General features: G+C 45.6%; 3 protein-coding genes across 3 annotated transcripts; 2 read left to right on the top strand and 1 right to left on the bottom strand.

Moving 5' to 3' along the window:
* Window positions 1-435: 435 nt before the first annotated feature.
* LOC123130317 (late embryogenesis abundant protein M17) lies at window positions 436-1,113 on the top strand. The gene is made up of 2 exons (XM_044550240.1): window positions 436-583; window positions 681-1,113. Exons 1-2 carry the CDS (start codon window positions 499-501, stop codon window positions 899-901), a joined length of 306 nt encoding a protein of 101 aa, XP_044406175.1. The 5' UTR covers window positions 436-498; the 3' UTR covers window positions 902-1,113.
* A 2,476-nt stretch (window positions 1,114-3,589) lies between these two features.
* On the top strand, window positions 3,590-9,599 carry LOC123132132 (kinesin-like protein KIN-7A). The gene is made up of 15 exons (XM_044551889.1): window positions 3,590-3,785; window positions 4,570-4,936; window positions 5,035-5,124; window positions 5,206-5,306; window positions 5,442-5,555; window positions 5,639-5,720; window positions 5,809-5,876; window positions 5,976-6,035; window positions 6,117-6,241; window positions 6,807-7,005; window positions 7,085-7,207; window positions 7,303-7,395; window positions 7,491-8,348; window positions 8,457-8,785; window positions 8,949-9,599. Exons 2-15 carry the CDS (start codon window positions 4,687-4,689, stop codon window positions 9,307-9,309), a joined length of 2,853 nt encoding a protein of 950 aa, XP_044407824.1. The 5' UTR covers window positions 3,590-3,785; window positions 4,570-4,686; the 3' UTR covers window positions 9,310-9,599.
* A 356-nt stretch (window positions 9,600-9,955) lies between these two features.
* Window positions 9,956-12,146, bottom strand: LOC123132130 (uncharacterized). The gene is made up of 2 exons (XM_044551888.1): window positions 10,781-12,146; window positions 9,956-10,344 (listed from the first exon to the last, which is right to left on the bottom strand). The coding sequence occupies exon 1, from the start codon at window positions 12,087-12,089 to the stop codon at window positions 10,785-10,787; it is 1,305 nt and encodes a 434-aa protein (XP_044407823.1). The 5' UTR covers window positions 12,090-12,146; the 3' UTR covers window positions 9,956-10,344; window positions 10,781-10,784.
* Between the last annotated feature and the right edge of the window lie 9,908 nt (window positions 12,147-22,054).

Raw genomic sequence — 22,054 nt, 5'->3', positions numbered from 1 at the left:
TGTAGTTCAAAATCTTGAAGCGAGCAAACAGCCACTCCGTAGATTTTCGGAGCTGGTGGATTGCCGAACAGGTCATAAATCTCCGAACCGTTTATTAGACTTTTTCTCACATTTGTACAGACACGATGGATTCGTCCGATGAGGAGTTTGTTGACCCAGAGGATGATGAGTTTATTTAAAAAATTGTCAGTAAGTATAGTATCCGCATGGGGAACAAAGTAAGGGATACGTGTGTTGGTGTGTGCACAACGATGCGCATATGAATCTGCACGAACCGTCGAAGGACTTCGCATTGCCTGGTCGCTGCATGCACGTGAATCTGATCGCTGCATGCATGCACGTTCGCCCACTCCTCATCTCTTCCCGTTCCCATGCTTACCTGTGCCCTCGCTTGACGCTATAAATAGCCTCACCCTCCTCATCACTCTCCACAAACGAGCAACGCATCCTCCACTCTTCACTGCACCATCTAGCTAGCTCTTGTTAGATCGACCGGTAATGGCGTCCACCAAGGCTCTCTTCGTGCTCGCCGTTCTCCTCGCGTCGGCCGTCCTCCTCGCCGCCGCGGCCTCCGAGCAAACTCGTGAGCTCCATTGTCTTCCCTGCTCTTCACCTCTTATAATTTTCAGCATTCGCGTGCGTACGTGTTCATAACTTCTTATATGTGTGATCGCGTGCAGATGACAAGGAGGGGAAGGTGGACACCAACGGTGCCGGCGTCCAGGACGGCTGGGGTGGCGGCGGCCGAGGCGGAGGGTACCCGGGCCGCGGGGGCGGCGGCTACGGGCCGTGTGGTCGGTGGGGCTGCTGCCGCCGTGGGTACCACGGCGACTGCATCCGGTGCTGCCGGGCCGCCAACGACGTCCCGGAGGCCATGGACCGCACTGAGGTGCACAACTAGCTAGCTAGCTGGCTATGGCTTGGCTAGCAAGCAGGAGCCATGATCTGGAAGCTAGCTTCTTCCAGGGTACTTCTCGAATAAAATAAATCTCCGGTTTAGTTCATGTGATCTTTGTATGTGCGCGGATGAACGTATGTAGCTACGTACGCACGTACGTAGTCCTCTTTGTTTGGTTCGAATAATAAGAAATGTGATGCGTGTTTAGTTTGCAAGAGGGGATGCATGCATGTAGTGTGTTGTTGTGTTTCCGATCGATCGCGTGGACTGAATCTCCTTCATGTTTACGCGGAGATTGCCGAAACAATAATGCTAAACATACAAAGAGTTACACATAATTACACGCTGATTAGGATTTTTTTCATCTACTAACCAATCATAAACTTGCCCCCCTTCCTCCCAATTTTCAAGGGGAGTGGGCCGTCTCGCCACCTATTGACCAATCAAATTAATCCTTTTTGTAAAAGTTTGTAACTCGTCTGTACGTGTAGCATTACTCTTACCGAAATTACTGGTTAAGTTGTACTTTTTGCCATGGGAGGTTGGTTGCTTGTTCTTTTTATTCGTAAACTTGCTTTTTTAAAATGAAAATTCCCGTGAACCAGGCAATGCAAAGTTACAAACCGTTTACACCATCACATTTCTCATGTCGAAATCTTCAAAACTAGATCCCATGATATATATTTTGATGAACTGTTTCCGGACAAATTTATGCTCCCAAAGTGAACTAATATGTGCTCCCAAGTCGTACTAGCCTGTACTCCTAAATGAACTAACACATGCTCCCACCAAGCAAACAGAATCAATGGATCATCAAATCCCGCCAAGGATGGAGAACCTAATTTCTTTGGTTGTTTTGCATTTGATTCCTCAAACGTTACCTCATTTATATATTCACAACTATATTTCGCAGTTATATGTTCTCAGGCTTACCATATCGTGTAGATTAGTTCTGTTTAAGTCCTTAGACATAGTTCACTCTGCAATTTAGTCTTTGTACTTCTTGGTAATTGACCTCCATTGTATTTAAAATTTGCATTTGAGACCCTCAACCCAAATCTTCAACAAAGATGCCACAATTAGACCGAAGTAGTGACTCAGCAGGGCAGTTTATGGGATGCGAAATCCTGTTGAATGGTGTTTGGATGTATTATCTACGGAAGTTATAAATTTAAAATCGGGCTTAACCTTCCTCAATCTTTGGGGTGCAATACATTGCTGGTAAATTCTGACAATATGGATGTCATTAAGGCGATGAAAAAGGGAGTAGCTTTGTCGGCAATGGAGGAGCGATCTTTCATGAATGTTATCATATGCTGAGGAAGCTAATATGGTAGCACATGAGCTTGCCTCACTAGCTATTTTTTTTCTTCTCCTAGTGTTTGGATTGATGATGCTCCGCCATAAATCATCCCTCCTATTGTGAAGGATGTCACTTTGGTCGCAAATGAAATAGAGGTTTTGAGTGTTAAAAAGGAGGCCAACGGATGGTAGTGTGTGCACCTTGACGTTGTTTTTTTTGTAAGGGGAATCTTGATCGTTTTAGAGTAATTGACATCCTACTTAATATCATCATCCAACTAACTCTCTCCCTAATATCAACATGCATTGCACGTACACATTTACTAGTTAGAGAATAACAATAACTACTTGAACCATTAAAAATGGGAATATAAATCCTACTTTAATTAACAGTAATTATATATACTAACATGAGGCAAACCGAACATAACCGGGCCCCATGTCCGACTCTCCTCAACCAGGTTCCAGAGAATAGACTTAATCTAAAAAATGCTTAATTGGATAAATTGAGTCTAAAATTGCCTGAATGAATTGAACCGATCTAAAAATGCTCAACCGGTTCAAATTGGTCCAAAAATGTTTGATCGAGTTGAATCGATCTAAAAATACTCGACAATGCAAATTGGTCCAAAAATGCTCCATCGAGTTGAATATTTTTGGACCAATTTGAATCGGTCTAGAGACGGTACTACCTTAGTTTGAATTTGGTAATCCCCATTGTAGTTTGGCTTAAACTTTGACCACATATTTGACTAGTAGGAGTTAATGCATGTCATAAAAAAATATTGTTAGATTCGTATTTGCATGTATAGTTTCCAATGGCATTATTTTTGCTATGTGTAACTTATACTCCATCCGTTTCTAAATATAAGTCTTTCTGGAGATTTTAATACGAACTACATACGAATGTACTATATAGACATATTTTAGAGTGTAGATTCATTCATTTTGCTTCGTATGTAGTAGTCCATATTAGAATCTCTACAAGGTCTTATATTTAGGAACAGAGGGGGTATTTTTTTTATAGTTAATTAAAATCATGGTCAAAATACGACCCAAAATACGAGGATGGCTATTAAACCAGGACGGAGGCAGTAAGTCGAAAATATACTTGATGTAGTGGGGAAGAGTCAAAACACTCAATGAGATTTAATTTGGTGTAATAAGAACGAGGTAAATGGAATTCAGCGTGATTAATTCAAAGCCGTGGAGTCGACCGTTGGACCTCGTTTGGGGTCCACGAGCCAGGTGGCTGGTATCCTAGGAGCAACCCCATCGGGAAGCACGTGGGGTCAAACCGAACGGCGAACGGGCCCCACTGCCAGCGGCACCCGCGGCGCCATCAAGAAGCGGCGAGTTGCGGAAACACCTTCCCAAACCCAAAGTGCCGTTGCGGCCTCCTCGCCTCACTCACTCACCCCACACCCCACCCCGCTCCCCCTCTCTCTCCCCAGCCGGAGAATTCAAACGGGAGCGCCGCACCGCCAGCGGGAGCAGCACAAGCCTCCCCGCCGTCCCACTCCTCGTCCTCGCCTCGCGCCCCGGTACCGGCGGTGGCGGCGGGCGTCCTCGGATCGCTGCTCTGGTGAGTGGTTTCTACCCTCGTGACGGAGCCTGACCCGCAGCAGACTTTCCCCCCAATTCGTCTGTGCCCCATCTGGCTTCTGCGCCCGGGAACGGCAAGTGGAGCCCTCTTGAGGCCGCCCGGTGCTCCGATCTGCGGCGGAGCCGGCGGCCGTCATAGATGCCGTGCGCTCGACCGATGAACAAGTGGCTGCCGGCATTTCCGACTCCCCCCGTCCGCGGGCGCTGCAGATTTGGAAATTAGTTGCCGGAAGTGCTTTTTGGTTTCTGTATAATAAGCGTAGTGTGCTATTAATTAGGTTTCCTTTTCCCCCCGGTGGTTGATTGGGCGGTCCTTTTGTTTCTGTTTAATAACCACGACGGATTGGGTGATTTGATTAGGCGGCATGGGAACGTGACCCGTGCCGTGCGACGTGGTTAGGACCGATTGCTTGTAAATTAGTTCGTTTCTTTGGATTCGCTTCATGTAATCGTCGCTCTTTGAAATGGAGAAAAGCCGGATCTGTGCTTGAACTGCTGTGTAGTTGAATCTGGCGTTCCCTTTCGAACGATCAGACACTTTTTTTTTGAAATATCGAACTGCTGCTAGCTAGCTAGATCGATGTGTCATACTACTTCCGGAAGTAAAAGTATTTCTCAGGCCCCCAACAAGGTCTTCAATTTCCTTGGCAATTTGTCAATGTTTTTGTTTATGATGAATGATAATGAGCTGCCACTTCATTTTATATGATATTAATCTTATTGTTCTAGGAATTTTGAACCTGACCATTGTTGCATTGTTGCAGATCCTGGTGTCCCTTCCCAGACTAGTTTCTTGAGGAAGCTGGATAATTGCTATTTTGCACATCCTTCCTGGGTCCACTTCACATTGAAGACTTGAAGGACCTCGGGGATTTTACAAAATGAGTACATCGAGACCCCCAACACCAAGCACCCCTGCATCAAAGATTCAACGCACACCAATGGTTACCCCTGGTGGCAGCTCCAGAGCCCAGGAGGAGAAGATCCTTGTCACTGTGAGGGTGCGACCATTGAGCAAGAGGGAGTTGGCCATGAAGGACCAGAAGGTGGCATGGGAATGCGCTGACAGTCAGACAATCTTATACACGGGTCCGTCACAGGACCGGGCAGCACCCACCTCCTACACTTTTGGTACACTGTCCAACGATTCATCACTGAATAGCTGAAGCAATTCTGTATCGTAAAAGTGACCTTCTGAATAACCAATTCATTCCTGTATCTCTTTGCAGATAAGGTGTTTGGGCCAGCATGCCAGACAGACTTGGTTTATGAAGATGGAGCTAAGGATGTTGCTATGTCTGCATTGACAGGCATCAATGGTATACTGCTGCTCACTTTGTAGCTTGGTTGTAGTGGAACGTCGATCTGTGAGTGACCCTTTCCTTGTCTTGGTTTTGCAGCCACAATCTTTGCTTATGGTCAGACAAGCAGTGGCAAAACATTCACCATGAGAGGTGTGACAGAGAGCGCTGTCCGTGACATTTACAAACACATCGACAACGTGAGTAGTTGTCTTTTTTATAGGCTCAGTTGTGCAGATCTGTCGAAGCAAATCATTTTGAGCAGTTATCCAAGAATGTTTTCTAACAAGTTTGAAGCAAACCATGACTTTTTCTTGCTTTTGTTGATTGCTTAGAATCCTGAAAGGGAATTTATTATCAAGATATCTGCTATGGAAATATACAATGAGAATGTGAAGGATCTTCTACGACCTGACTCTGGTCCCCTTCGCTTGTTAGATGATCCTGAGGTTTGCAATCTTGTCGAATTAATACACTATAAGTCCTATTTCATGCAGCAGCAATGAAATAATATGTATATATGATTAAACAGAAAGGAACCATCGTGGAGAAGTTGGATGAAGAAATCGCCAAGGATAGCCAACATCTAAGGCATCTAATAGGCATTTGTGAAGGTACTGCTACATATGCATAGCCTACCATCTTAGAAAAGAAGAAGATAGTGTAGTGATAGTTACCTAATGAGCTTCCAAATAACTGCAGAACAAAGACAGGTTGGGGAAACTGCACTAAACGACGCAAGTTCACGTTCGCACCAAATCATTAGGCTGGTATGTATAAGAAGAACCATTCTGGTTTAGATTCGATCTTTGTGAGGAAAGCATACAGAGGAGATGATTAACCTTTCTTTTGTGTATATGTATATCCAGACTGTGGAGAGTAGGCTCCGTGAAGCATCAGGCTGTGTTAAATCTTTTGTTGCTAACTTGGTATGCTTACTTTGCTGCTTTTGGAGAATGGTATGCTGATTATGGTCAATCCGTTCAAATTAACTTTTGCTTTGTTCGCAGAATTTTGTTGACCTTGCTGGAAGCGAGCGTGCTGCACAAACACATGCAATTGGTGCAAGATTGAAAGAAGGCGGCCATATTAATCGCAGCTTGTTGACTTTGACTACTGTCATCCGAAAGTTAAGGTTTGGATTTCTCAAAAACAAAATTTCCACTTGTACATCATTGGTTTGGATCAGATGTATTTACTGTTAGTAGCGTCTTCTCTGCACTATCATGAAATGAGTCCCCAAATTACTTGCAACTAATTCATTAGTATGAATTATATTTGTTATCTGTTGGATATGTAGCGCCTCTCAGCAAATTAGTGGGCACTTGCCTCCTAATGAGTTTCACAAGAGAGTGCACAGCACAAGTGCTCATGAACTGCATCAGACAGAACATATTGTTGCTAAGCTACTATTTTAAGTGAAACACTAAGGTTTTGCACTTCTAATTATTACAATATAAAATTGCTGAAATTATTAAGATGAACATATTCTTGCTAAGCAGATATGTTTTTCATGTTTCAGAAGTGGCTACATCTTCTTTTAGAATGCATATAATTGCTGAAATGTCATTCACATTATGTGTGTAAAAGTATTGCATGTCATTGATATCGGTTTTCTCGATTTAAATAGCAAAAATCTAGTGAGAACAGGCCATCGTTATTGGAACTCCAAAAGAAATAATTGTAAACTTGCATTGCAGCTCAGAGAAGAGAAGTGGCCACATACCCTACCGGGATTCAAAGCTCACCCGTATTCTGCAGCTTTCTTTGGGTGGAAATGCAAGAACAGCCATCATCTGCACCATGAGCCCAGCCCTAACACATGCAGAACAATCTAGGAATACTTTATTCTTTGCGACATGTGCCAAGGAGGTCACAAATACTGCAAAAGTTAACATGGTAAGAGTCAAGTGAGACTGCATTTCTTTGTCTTACCTTTAGTTGCTGAAGTCAACTCACCACTCCATTGCCCATACAGGTTGTATCCGATAAGCAACTTGTTAAGCATCTACAGACAGAAGTTGCTAGGCTAGAAGCAGAACTGAGGACCCCTGACCGTGCCTCCTCTTCCTCTGATATCCTCGCCAGAAAGATTAAGCAGGTAAGGTCTCTGACCAAGGGTGAAATACTCTGACTTTTCAGAATTCATCGAATAAGAACATTATCATTTGTAACTGGTCCTCAACAACCATGCAGATGGAACTGGAGATGGAAGAGCTACGGAAGCAACGAGATAGCGCACAGTTAGCACTTGAAGAAATACAAAAAAGGACGGGTGATAACCAGCCAGTAAGGCCCTTTCTTCCTTTCTTCTTCCAGAACTTTTGAAGTTCTGACTTGCAACTGTAAACTAAATATTATCCAAATCCATGCTTTCATTGCAGGGGTGGAATCCCTTTGACTCACCACAAAAGACCAGAAAGTGCCTCACGTTCTCTGAGCCAAGTAATAATAAGATTAAGATAAGGAGCTCGGTTAGACAATCATCCACTGCTCCATTTATGTTAAAGCATGAAATTCGCAAGCTTGAGCAGCTACAACAACAACTTGAGGTTGAAGCGAACCGAGCAATTGATGTACTGCACAAGGAGGTTGAATGCCACAAGCATGGGAACCAAGATGCAGCAGAAACTATTGCTAAACTTCAGGCAGAAATCAGGGAGATGCAGTCTGTTAGATCTGAGAACAGAGATGTTGAGATGGTTACAGATGAAGGAAATGGGTCTGATTTGAAAGATGAAATTACTAGACTTCATCTGCAGGACAGTGACATTGCCAAACTTGAGGCAAAACTAGAAAATGTGCAGAGATCTATTGATAAATTGGTGATGTCACTTCCAAATGTTGAGACTACTCCGAACTCCAACAGATCAAAGAAGAAGAGGACGCTTCTTCCACTGGGTATAAGCAACAGACCAAATCTGATAAGAGCACCTTGCTCTCCCCATTCTTCTAGCACGCCTTTGGAGTTGGAAGTTGAAAATAGGGCTCCAGAGGGGGACAAGGTGTCCCACGAGGGTTCAGAAAAGGCTACTCCCACCAAGAGTGGAGACACTGGGGATTTATCATCACGCGATGAAACTCCACGCTACAGGCGATCCAGCTCAGTGAACATGAAAAGAATGCAGAAGATGTTCCAAAATGCCGCCGAAGAAAACGTGAGAAGTATTAGGGATTATGTCACTGAACTGAAGGAGAGAGTGGCAAAACTTCAGTACCAAAAGCAGCTACTTGTCTGCCAGGTTCTGGTTTCTGATCTCACTTGATCTTGCACACACATTCAATTTGTTATGTCGAGAAATTATCTTTATTCCCCTGCTAAAACATGTTCTCTTGGAATGTTCTTACAGGTATTGGAGTTGGAATCTAACGAAGGCAAAGCAAATGAGATGGATGAAGATCCAGTTGAAAATGCTGGATCTCAACAGGATGGTCCTGAATCATGGGAGATATTATTTAAGGAGCAGATGCAGCACATTATACAATTGTGGGATCTCTGTCATGTATCAATCATACACAGGACCCAGTTCTACCTGTTATTCAGAGGGGATATGGCTGATCAGATATACATCGAGGTTGAAGTCAGAAGATTGACATGGCTGCAGCAGCATTTCGCTGAGGTCGGTGACGCAAGCCCTGCTGCACTTGGTGATGACCCAGCAGTTTCTCTAGCCTCAAGGTAAATACGATGACAAACCGACATGCTTCTAGTGTCTTTTGGTGATATTGTTCTACCCTGCTTTGTTACCTACATCATTCAACTCGTCCCGTGTAGGTGTTATTTGTCTCCAAAATGGTTTTCTTACTTCTTACAAATTCCATCCATTTGTGCATTGCTGCAGCATGAAGGCGTTGAGGAATGAGCGAGAATTTCTTGCGAGAAGGATGGGCTCAAGGCTGACAGAAGAGGAGCGGGAGCGCCTCTTCATCAAATGGCAAGTCCCCCTCGAGGCGAAGCAGCGGAAGCTGCAGCTTGTGAACAAGCTCTGGGCAGATCCCAACGACAAAGCGCACATTGAAGAGAGCGCCGACATAGTGGCCCGGCTGGTTGGCTTCTGTGAGGGTGGGAACATCAGCAAGGAGATGTTTGAGCTCAATTTTGCGCTCCCTGCAAGTAGGAAGCCATGGCTGATGGGCTGGCAGCCAATCTCAAACATGATCAAGGAGAAAACTCGCCAGTTGGTCTCGACTCCATTACAGTGAGGAAAAAGGAGCTGATATATTTCATATTGGGGATGGGATTCACCAAGGTGAACTGGCACTGAGATGTTCTATATTGGTGATATACGTAGATAGCTCAAAATCTTTGTTGGTCATCAAGGAAGGCTGCGAAATTTGCTTGAGATATGTAGATAGCTCAAAATTCTTTGGAATGTTCATGACTTGTTGTCATCTACCTTCTGCATGTATTAATTTTGTAGAATGTTCATAACTTGTCAGTGATTCTTGGATGAAAATAACTCAAGAGGCAATTGTCGGTGCTTAAAAGATTTTGGACTTGTTCAATCAGGTGGTTGATTTCTAGGGCTTAACGTTTCAGGTTCAGTATGCAAAATTTTAGACTGTTCACAGAATTTTTATCATTGGAACTTCTGCATTTGCTATTGTCATCGAATGCAACACACAATTTAATACTTTTGGCAGAGTGGAGTGTGTTGTGCCAGCCTAAAATCAGAGTGACAATGAGTATTTTGTGGATTGCTTCAAAATATACTTGAACAGGACATTATCAAATTTGCATTCCTGACTCTGAAAAGGTAAACACTGAAAATGACTTCAAAAAAGTACCCCACATAAACACTGAAAACAGCATCAGCAAAAATAACTAAAACAGTCATGAATCATCAGATGCATGGAAGCTGGATGAACATAGCGAGCAGAAGCATATTGTTTGTGGCTGCAACCACAACTAGGTCCAGGCATGTGAACACACCACCACAAATAGGTTTAGGGTGTGTCATTCTCCCAACACATGACTCTTACATATTAGAGTTCGATAAAATTAAGCTTGCCTACAACAAAGTACATATACAAATTCACCTCCTACAACATGTCTCGCTGAAATATGCTGCACACGGACATATATAGTGAAGTACATAATGGATAGTTCCTGATAAATAATACCAGGGCTCGAGTACTATATCTAGCCAGCATATTTGCATCACCATCTTGTATATCCTCCATTTCTTCTCAAAAGCATCGCATAGCCCAAACAAGAGACTCCAAATGTGTTTGTCCCTGCAGATGTGTTTTAGTTAACTCTAATAAGAAACTCACAATATGCAATAGATTTGCTACCATAGGTAGGCTAAGGCCTGATATGCAAAACTGAAAATACAGTATTAAAGAATCAAAGCACATAAGCTGTTCGGTCACTATTTCAAAGAGTCCAAGAGCCATCATGTTCCAGTTAGGAAGCGATACAGACAAAAGGTAGCAAAAACAAAAGATCTGAATGGTAAATTAAAGCCTCATGTTCCCAAGGCCTACAATGTCTTTGCTGGAATGAAATGAAATTGCGGTCACATGGCAGTTGCTGAACAAGATGGAGACAAATGAAATCATGGCCACCTTCCCTGGTTTGATAAGTTATCATAATATCATAAAACAATATTTTGCTGCATGAACAATTAGGGCAGCAAAGCACAACGAACATGAGCAAAAATGGACTTACCGCTTCATATACTTGGTTTTGACAAAGATGGAGGGAAGCCAAAGTACCAGTAAACATCTTCATAGTGGAAGAATTCCCTCCTCCTCCTACAAACCTTTGCAAGTTCAGAAGTCTTGACATCCAGCGAAAAATAATCTACATCCCAGTCAGTCTTCGACAACCACACTGGTGAGTCTTCATCAATATCCAACTGGTCTTCTGAAGTGGCTCCAAGGAATAAGAATCCCTCAGCCGCGCCCAAGGTGAAATAATCATACTGGCCAGGCAACTGTATAATGTTCTCCAGCTGCCATTCCTTGGGAGATTCACTGTTAGTATCCTGAGCTGTGTGATAGAGATGAAACGATCCATTTGGACTGTGATCCCCGACAAGAGAAAACATCTCAAGTGCTCCTTCTCTACCCACTACAATGGCAGGCAGACTTCTTACTTGAGCAGGGCGGAGTCTGCCCAGCCCATTGTCTCTGGCAGAAACTCCTTCTGCCTGGCCAGGGAGCCATCTGAGCTGCATATGGTAGCCAGTGCGATCATTGACAGTGGAAATCTCCATTGTCCGTGTGTCCAGCACGAGCAACCTGTCTTTCCATGGCGACGCCGAGTAGAAGCAGCCACGTACATAGTCAAAACAGGAGAAGCCACGGGATTCCCCAAACACCACGCGCAGCCCCCATGGGCGGTCCGCGCCCAAAGAAATCCAGCTGGGAGATGCAGCAATGCACCACTGGCGTGTGACTGAAGAGAAGACAAACACATCCAGCTTGGTTTCATAGTCCGCAAAGCATATCACCTTGAACGACGTCTCATCCTCATCCTCCTCGGCAATGGGAGCCAGGATGGACCTGAATTCCCAAGGGCGCTGTTCCTGGACTGACATGTGCTCGGGCATGGGCGGAAGCAGCACGTAGCGCCGTGACAACGGATCGCACACCGCGAGCTCTCTGAAGGTCCCGTATCGGCTGCTCTCGAGGAGGACGCGGCCGTCGCGGACGTTGCAGGGACGCCAGGAGTGGTCATTACTGGGCTTGGGGACGAAGGAGTAGGTGAAATCAGCGGTGTCGGCGAGGGCACGGGCGAGCGGCGCGGAGGAATGGGGCGCTTCGGCGGGGTGGAAGCCTGCACGTTCGTCGGCGAACCCGAGGAGCGGCGGCGGGTGGAGTTTGCGGAAGCGGCGGAGGAAGGAGCGGTCGGTGATGATGCGGCGGAAGCGGGGGGAGGTGGTTGAGGCGCGTGCGAGCGCGGCCGGGGTGGGCAGTCGGAGGAAGATCTCCTCCAGGAGCTCGTCGACGAGGTGTGACGCCGAAGGAGCCATGGCGGGCGGGGGTGCGGCCGCCGGGGTGGGAGGAGATGGGGACAGGGGTTTCGTTGGAGGGGTCACACAACAACAACAGGGAGTGACGAGAGGGTTCCTGGGCCGGACCGTGCTGGTCCAGCTGTTGCGTCGCTAACAGAGCTGGCCATCTGGGCCGTGCCAGCCAGGCTGGCCATCTGGGCCGTGCCAGCCAGGCCTTTTATTTCTTTTCTCACGTTCGTGAAAGCCTAGTTTTGGGAAGCTTCCCAAACCAGTTTTCCTGGTTTGTGGTTCAGTTACGGTTTTACTTGGGTTTTTCTCTTTATAAAGAATTTCTTGTTTTTAAAAATTAGATGTTTTTTTGCGAATTTTTTTAAAGAACTCCATTTTTTCCAAATTTATGAACTCTTTTTTTTTTCAAAATCAATGAAATTTTTGACAGATTTGTGAACTTTTTTTTTTCAAAATTGATGAACTTTTTTATTCAATGATTATTTTGCAAATCAATCAATGAAATTTTTTCAATTATGATGAACTGTTTTCAAAACTGATGAACTTTTTCAAATTTGTGAACTTAAAAAAAAATCATGTACATTTTTTAATTCATGTTTTTTTCTAAAGTCAATGGTTGAATGATCAACCGTGTTCATCAGCTGTGAAGCGACGTGACCGAGCCAGGAGGGAGCCAGGGAGCGCGCGTTTTGGGCCGGACCCAAGAGTGTGGTTGCGTGGGCGCCTGAACCCCTAGTTGGCGCCTAAAACCGGACATGCACAAAGCATATGACCGAGTGGAGTGGCCTTTTTTGAAGGAGATTATGTTGACACTGGGATTTCAAGAAAACTGGGTGAACTTAGTTATGCAATGTGTATCCATCGTGGAGTACCGGGTTCGCTTCAATACAGAGGAAACTAAGAGTTTTAAGCCAACGAGAGGTTTGAGACATGGAGACCCTCTATTCCCCTACTTATTCTTGTTATGTACGAAGAGCCTGATTGCTCTCTTGGCTCATGCGGAGGAGAATGGAAACATGTCTGGAATAAAGGTTTACAGAGATGCCCCATCAATTCGAATCTCCTCTTTGCTGATAATTCTTTGATTCTTATCTGAGCCAATACCATGAACACGGAAGCTTTAAAATCAGTCCTGGACTCTTATTGTGCCGCCTCAGGGCTGATGGTGAGTGTTCAAGAATCTAGCATCTTATTTAGCCTCAATACAAAAGTGGAAGACATGGCGCAAATTTGTCCGATTCTGGATATTATGACTGAAGCTCTCAATGACAAATATTTGGGTTGCCAACATGGGTATGGACAACAGTGAGTGTTTTCAATTCTTGATTGATCGTATTATACAAAAAATTAGTGGATGGAAAGAGAAATTATTATCCGTTGGAGGGAAGAAAATTTTGCTCATATCTATTGCGCAAGCTATCCCCGCCTATGCCATGTCCATCTTTAAAATTCCTAAAAAATTGCAAGGGAATCATTGACGTGGTGTCATAATTTTGGTGGGGAGACGAGGACAATCAGAAGAGGATGCATTGGATGGCTTGGTGGAAGATGTGTGTCCCAAAAATCAAGGAGGTATGTAATTCCAGGATATTCATTGTTTCAGTCTAGCATTACTAGCTAAACAAGCATGGCATCTCCTTGATAATCCGGATTCTGTATGTGCCCATCTATTGAAAGCTAAATATTTTTCTGATGGCGATTTGATGAATGCAAGCTTAAAAAAGGTCACTTCTTTTATGGGCAAAGCATTATGGCGGGAGTTAATTCACTGAAAAATGGTTATATCTGGAGAATTGGAAATGGACAAAATATCGATATTTAAAAAGATGTTTGGATCCCGAATTGTGCAAATAGGAAAATTATTACTCCTAGAGGAGGGCACCTTCTGTCCAAGGTCTCTGATCTTATTGATCCAGTCACGAACTTTTGGGATGAAGATTTGGTGAGGCAAACATTGTGGACAAATGATGCTCGACGACTTCAGCTATTCCCCTCTCTATGCATAGTATGTCGGATTTCATTGCTTGGAGCTATACAAAAAATGATTTGTTCACTGTTCGATCTGCTTATTTGGTGGAATGGAATCATCAACGTGGGAAAAAAATTGCAATATACAAATGGTATGGGTAGAACCAATGTTAACCCTATCTCGTCTAAGATTTGGAAATTTTCATGTATGGCAAAGGTAAAGATCTTTATTTGACGTACGTTGCATGGAACTCTCCCGTGCCAGGTTACGCTTGCAAATAGACACATAAATTTTTTGCCAATCTGCCCATCATGTTCGAATGGGCCAGAAGATACAAATCACGTTCTATTTCTTTGTCAGAAAGCGAAGGAGGTTTGGAAGAAGTTGGGAATGAATGAGCTGATTAAAATAGCTTGTGCTATTGATTGTGCGGGTGAGGAGGTACTTGAATTCTTATTCCTTATGCAAGACCATTGTAGTGACCAGACCTCAAACAGTCTGATCTCTGTGCTCCGGTGTCATTCCTGGATCAGTAATGCTGACACCACATAGTACTCGGAGGATTTATAGCAGAGTAGCAATCACACACTTATTACATCGAGTGTCTCATAAGTGAACTTATTACAATAAATATGGCTTAAGGCCATATAATAACGATAACATCGGAAGGCTTGGAAGATAAGTGAGTCCATCAACTCCAGCGGCATCATTGAGTATAGAACCACGACCTAAAACTCCTTAATCATCGTCTGAAAAGTCTGCAACATTAACGTTGCAGCCCAAAAACGGGTCAGCACATGGAATATGCTGGCAAGGTAACACATAGAGAGTAATGGAATGAAACAGCTATACTATATGCATATTTGGCTGGTGGAAAGCTCTATGGTTACAGTTTTGCGTAAAGCCAATTTTTCCCTACTTCAAAGGAATAAAATTTAATTACTATCATGGTAGTTGTTAAACATTGAGAATGGTTGACAGCATTCTCAATCCCAATTAAACATCATCATTAAACATAACCCAACAAAATTAATTTAGAGTAACATGTTGAGATTCACATGATAATCCAGGTACTAGATACTCAAGATGTCCATAACTGGGGACACGGCTAATCATGATTTGTTTATTACACTCTGCAGAGGTTTGCGCACTTTTCTCCACAAGACTCGATCGCCTCCGTTTGGTTTCTCGCACTACATGGTGTTTGAGAAGACCGATGACCGAGACATAGTCTTTCAGAAGCGCTAGCACCTTACGATCGGGTAGACCGTACCACCTACATCCCCTACATCTGCTAGTCTACCACTGTAAGAGTTCACACGACTTAGTCAACTATGCTAGAGCCCATAATAGCTTGTGGCTGCACACGGAAGTTTCTAGTATGAATAGTCTCATGATCCCTTTGAGCCTGGGTGGCGGTCCAAAAGAAAACAGGCAAGTCCTGGAATACCCAGGTGCCTCAATCCACCCAGATGTGTGTTTAAGTTGCCACCTTAGATAAACCATTAATTAACAAACTCACATCTTTCATGGATATCACTCACCCAATCCACGTCTACTAGCATAGCTTGGCATAATAAGTAAACGTAGAAGTAACTCCCAAAGGTTTGATAATAAACAGGTAATAGGTACTACCTCAACTACTTCCCATCCCACAATTTAATTAGATCCTAATCATGCAATGTGTGAGGATTGATCTAATGCAATAAAACTGGGTAGTAGGAAAAATATGATCAAAGTGTTACTTGCCTTGCTGATGATCCGCGAAACCTAGAGATTCGAAGTAACAAGCGGCGTGAAAGGATCGATATGGTTGACTAGAGGGGGGGGGGGGTGAATAGGCAACTACCAATTTTTAGCTTTTCTTTACCAATATTAAACTTTGCATCAAAGTAGGTTGTCTAGATGTGCAACTAGGTGAGCAACCTATATGATGCAATAACAACAAGCATACAAGCAAGCAAGGGTAGAAACAATAAAGAGCTTGCACAAGTAAAGGTAAGAGATAACCAAGAATGGATCCGGTGGAGATGAGGATGTGTTACCGAAGTTCCTTACTTTTGAGGGGAAGTACGTCTCCATTGGAGCGGTGTGGAGGCACAATGCTCCCCAAGAAGCCACTAGGGCCACCGTATTCTCCTCACGCTCTCACACAATGCGATATGCCGTGATTCCACTATTGGTGTCCTTGAAGGCGGCGACCGAACCTTTACAAACAAGGTTGGGGCAATCTCCACAACTTAATCGGAGGCTCCCAACAAGACCACGAAGCTTCACCGCAATGGAATATGGCTCCAAGGTGACCTCAACCGTCTAGGATGCTCAAACACCCAAGAGTAACAAGATCCGCTAGGGATGAGTGGGGGAATCAAAAATCCCTTGGTGGAAGTGTAGATCGGGGCATTCTCAACCACTCCCGAGCAAATCAACAATTTTGATTGGCTAGAGAGATAGATCGGGCGGAAATGAAGCTTGGAGTATTTAATGGAGCTTGAGCAATAAATGGAGCTTGGGGGAGGAAGAGGTAAGTGAGAAGGAAGAAGGGGACTCCCTTTTATAGTGGGGGAAACAATCCCGTTGCCCCCCACCAACCAGCCCCGCATAGGGCGGTACTACCGCTGAGAGGGGGCGGTACTACCGCCAGGCGACGGTACTGCCGCGCCAACCAGCGGTACTGCTGCACTGAGGAGACTTAGTAGGGAACGGACCCAAATGCGGTACTACCGCGGTGGTAGGGCGGTACTACCGCTCCTGGAACGGTACTACCGCCACTACAACCGTGACTAGTGCCGCAAAACCCGACACGAGAAAAAGACCTCTCGAATCGAGGCGGTAGGAGCCAGACTACCCAGCGGTACTACGACAGTGGGGTCAAGGGCGGAAGTACTGCTGTGGAGTGGTACTACCGCTTGTGACCCTTCGGCCGTAGTACCGCAGGCAGTGCGGTACTACCGCTGGGGCGCGCGCGAGAGAGAAGGGATCTCTCAAATATGCTGAGGACACGGCGGATGTGCCAGGCCCCCAGCGGTACTACCGCTGCGAAGCGGTACTGCCGCTTGTGGCTTCTCAGCAGTACTACCGCTGGGTGCGCGGTACTGCCGCATAGACCCAGACAGAACAAGAAAGAGAGGAGAGATCTCTTCAATGGACAGGAAAAGCTCGGAGGGTGAGAAGCTGATGTGTACGTGATGATTCCACCCATGCAAAACTCCAGCGGACCCCCTCTTGATAGTACGGTGCCCTCTACGCAACTAGTCCACCGAGAAAGAAACGAAAGAGCTACACCGTCTTGAAATACACTCCGAGGGGAAGAAAGCGTCTCGTGCCAGGGGAGAATCTGTGAATAATTCAACGCACAAGATTAGTCCGCAAACATGTTGTCATCAATCACCAAAACTACCTTGAGAGAGATATGCCGTAACAATCTCCCCCTTTTTGGTGGATTGATGACAACTAGGGATTTGCGCAAGGAAAAGAGATGAAACAAAGAAAACTAAGAACTACAAAATATAGACGGGCTCCCCCAGAATGTGTGCACCTAGAGAAGGCACGACACACACATTCGGAGCAACACTCCCCCTATATTTTATAGTCCAACAATACTAAGCACAAAATATATGAGAGAAGAGAGTAAACAGGACAAGCATGCATCTCACAATAAACTACAGTACTCTGAAATGACATAAGTAATAAGGTAGCGATAGGGAGCATATGTCTTACACCATATGACTAGGACTTAGGTCTCACACCAAACCAAACCAAAGAAGGAACACACAAGAAAACACAAGACGACTCAAAGCACGACACAAGAAGCAAATCCCTACACTCTCTCCCCCTTTGGCAGCGAGACACCAAAAAGGGCATAGAGTGACACTACGACTCTAGGTGATGGGAGGAGGAAGAGCTCGAACATCACATCTCTGCATCTTCATCGTGGGTCGAAAACTGCTCGGCATCAGAGTCGGTCCAGTGGCAATTCTAATGAATCCAGTCCTCCTCTTAAGTGATCTGACCCTCAGACCCACTGACAACAGTTGCTCCCATCTGACGCATGAGCTCCTTGTGGCGTGTCCTGGCATGCTTCTCCGCCACATGAGTCATGTACTGACCATGAGACTCCATGCAGAAAAACTTCTTCATCTTGCGCTTAAGCTTCTGTGCCCACGACGGTTCTGCACTAGAGGGGCCAAAGTTCTCCTCAGGATCATCAGTAACAGCCACACCCTCGGTCCCCATGGCAGCAGTAGTAGCAGCATCAGCAGACAGACCCCCCGTGGCAGCAGTAGGAGATGGACCCCCTGTGTGAGGCGCTGTCCAGTTGTCCTTCTTCCTCAGACGCTTGATCTCGTGAGACACCAAGTCTCCAGTCTCTAGCAACACTCTGGGATAAGTCTGTGCCCAGGCCCTCTCAATGAGCCTCATGATGAATGGACCATAGATAGGACACTTGCGCTCAGACACGGCAGATAGAAGTTCAGACCACATGACATGAGAGATATCCAGGCTCTCTCCAGTGCTTGCTTCCTTCTCACGCTGACAGAAAAGGAGCATGTCCACGAGGTAAGAGTGGACCATATCCAGATTCCCGATCCGAGGGAAGAGAGTCTCACGGAATATGCGATGAAGAATGTCCAGATACGGAGACAGCTCATAGGTCTTCTTCTCAGTTACTGGGTGAATCTTCACAGTGCAGTAGGGCCAAAGGGCTTGCTTGTGGGTGGATGTAGCATTGCGGTGAGGACGGAAACCGACAGGAGTCTCAAGCCCGGTATCCACCACATCAAGCAACTCCATGAAAGCCTTCCACTTGACAGAAAGCAGGTTGCCATTGGTCATCCATGTCAGAGTCCTGTCGACATCCGTCCCAAGATGGACGGTGGCATAGAATTGAGCGACCAAATCCGCATCGAAATCCTTATTGAATTGCATGATCCTGAGAATGTTTAGCTGAGTGCACATCTGAAGAGCTTCGCCAAAGTACTCCGGATCCTTCTCCATAGCATCAGTGTCAATGGAGCGAACATCAACAAAAAGATTCTTCTTGGCCTTGATCACATCAAAGTAGATGGAAAACTGAAAACGGTTCCAGAACGGGTGGTTGACCAAAGTGGGTTCTTGGTCCACCGCATAGGGGTTGCGGCGACGCTTCTCCCAAAACTCCTTGTTGGTCATCTCAGTCACAGTCTTCCCTTTTGGCTTGTTGGCGGCTCGCTTCGATTGCTGAGGAGGTGGAGGAACACTTGCAGAAGCACTTGCTGGAGGCGGTTGGGTGCTCGAGGAACCACCGGCAGGCTCTAAGGTGCGGTAGCGTTTTGATGTGGCACGCCCGGGGTTGATACGGCGACCTTGCTGCTCGGAACGGTCATCACCTGGAGCCAAACACAAGAACAACGCGAAACAACCAGAAAGAACGAGCAGAAGCCAACAAACTCAACAAAAGATCAAGGTAAGGCAGGAAAATGATGGAAAATGGCAGGCAGCGGTAGTACCGTGACCTGCCCGCGGTGGTACCGCCCCAGAGAGAGCGGTAGTACCGCTCTAGGTCAAGCGGTAGTACTGCTCCAAGAGAGCGGTAGTACCGCTTGAGGCGGAGAAACATCAGTTTCTTAGCACGAGGCAGTGAAACAGCGGGTTCCTACTACCGTGGTCAGATCCGGCACTACCGGCCTACCAAATTCAAAAATAATCCTACCAAACTCTAATCGAGATAGTCTAGTTGCTTTCTCCAACCAACTCAAGCCTAGATTTAGCCAAAAATCTAGAGATGCAACCACCATTGCCCCTAAGAAACAAGAACTAAAAAGGAAACAAAACGAAAGAAAGAACGGGGGCAATACCGGCATCCATGGCAAGAGGACGAGGTGGGAATCGACTCCACCAAGGGAAATGGAGAGGGACGCCCCGGAGACTGAGATCCGCCGGAGCCCTCCCGCGGCGAGAGGAGGCTGGAGAGAGGAAGAGACAAGAGGGGCGAAGTGAATGGGTATGGGGGAGAAGAAACCTCCCCCTGCCCCGACTTAACCCCCTGGTCCCATCCCTTAGCGGTAGTACCGCGCTGGGGGACGGTAGTACCGCTTATAAGCGGTAGTACCGCGCACCACCAGCGGTAGTACCGCCCAGCATGCCACGGCAACTAAACAGACACGGCTTTAGCTCGACGAAACGACAAAACAACGGCAAACACACCAGCAAACGACCAAGACACACCTCTTCACAAGAGGGCGGTGGCCGAGGCCACCTATGTTTGAGTCAAAAGGTATGGCACCGCGAAGATTTTAACCTTGGGCCCATGACCAAAACTCGTCTTTTAAGCACAAGTGCCATCAACAATGGCTAAAGTGAAAGACTTGATCAATTTATGCATAATGGGGGGAGGGAGAGTTCATTGAGAGAACAACACTCCCCCTATGTCCATGCCTACACCTAAACTAGACAACAAGTTGAGCGTGATAGGGTGTGCGCGGGTTCAAGCAACATTGCTCGAATCAATGATATTTAGCTCATGCCTTAACTCGCGAAATCTTGCTTCATCCAAGGGCTTCGTGAAGATATCTGCAAGGTTGTCATGAGTGTTGACATAGTTGAGCTCGATCTCTCCTCGCCTAATGTGATCCCGGATGAAGTGATACCGAATCTCAATATGCTTCGTCTTGAAGTGTTGCACTGGGTTGAGAGAAATCTTGATGGCACTTTCATTGTCACACCAAAGAGGCACTTTGTCACAAGTGACACCGTAATCCTTTAAAGTTTGCCTCATCCATAGAAGTTGTGCACAACAACTACCGGCGGCAACATACTCCGCCTCAGTGGACGAGAGAGACACACAACTTTGCTTTTTGGAAGACCAACTTACCAAAGAGCAACCAAGGAATTGGCACCCTCCGGAAGTGGACTTCCTATCCACTTTGTCTCCCGCCCAATCGGAATCCGAGTACCCTACAAGCTTGAAGTTTGATCCTCTTGGGTACCATAAGCCAAAGTTTGGGGTATGAGCCAAATATCGAAAGATTCGTTTGACCGCCACATAGTGACTTTCCTTAGGTGCGGCTTGAAACCGTGCACAAATTCCCACACTCAACATGATGTCCGGTCTAGATGCACAAAGGTAAAGCAAGGAACCAATCATGGAACGATATACCTTTTGATCCACCACTTTACCATTGGGATCTAAGTCAAGTTGGCACTTGGTGGGCATTGGAGTGGAGGCCGGCTTGACGTCACTTAGCTTGAATCTCTTGAGCATGTCTTGGGTGTATTTGGATTGATTGATGAAGGTTCCTTCTCTTCTTTGCTTCACTTCGAACCCTAGAAAGAACTTCAACTCTCCCATGGAGGACATCTCGAACTTTGAGGTCATGAGAGCGGCAAATTCCTCATTGAAAGCTTTGTTAGGAGAACCAAAGATAATATCATCAACATATAATTGGCACACAAACAACTCCCCTTTGACCTTCTTAGTAAAAAGAGTGGGGTCGATTAGCCCAACTTCAAAACCACGGTCTTGTAACAACTCGGTAAGGTGGTCATACCACGCACGTGGGGCTTGTTTAAGGCCATAGAGTGCCTTATCGAGTTGATACACATGATCGGGAAAGTAGGGATCCTCGAACCCGGGGGGTTGCTTGACGTAAACCAATTCATTAATGGGACCATTAAGAAAAGCACTCTTCACATCCATTTGTTGTAACTTAAAGTTATGATGAGAAGCATATGCAATCAACATGCGAATGGATTCAAGACGAGCAACGGGAGCAAAGGTTTCACCGTAGTCGATACCCTCGACTTGGGAGTAGCCTTGTGCTACCAAACGAGCCTTGTTGCGAATGATAATCCCATGGGCATCTTGCTTGTTCTTGAATATCCACTTGGTTCCAATGACATTATGGTTCCCCGTTGGCCTTGGCACCAATCTCCACACTTTGTTGCGCTCGAAGTTGTTGAGTTCTTCGTGCATGGCATTGAGCCAATCCGGATCTTCTAGCGCCTCATAGACCTTGTGGGGTTC

This window comes from Triticum aestivum, chromosome 6A (assembly GCF_018294505.1).
Source record: "Triticum aestivum cultivar Chinese Spring chromosome 6A, IWGSC CS RefSeq v2.1, whole genome shotgun sequence".
NCBI classification, from domain to species: Eukaryota; Viridiplantae; Streptophyta; class Magnoliopsida; order Poales; family Poaceae; genus Triticum; species Triticum aestivum.
This window is presented reverse-complemented; position numbering and strand designations above follow the sequence as displayed.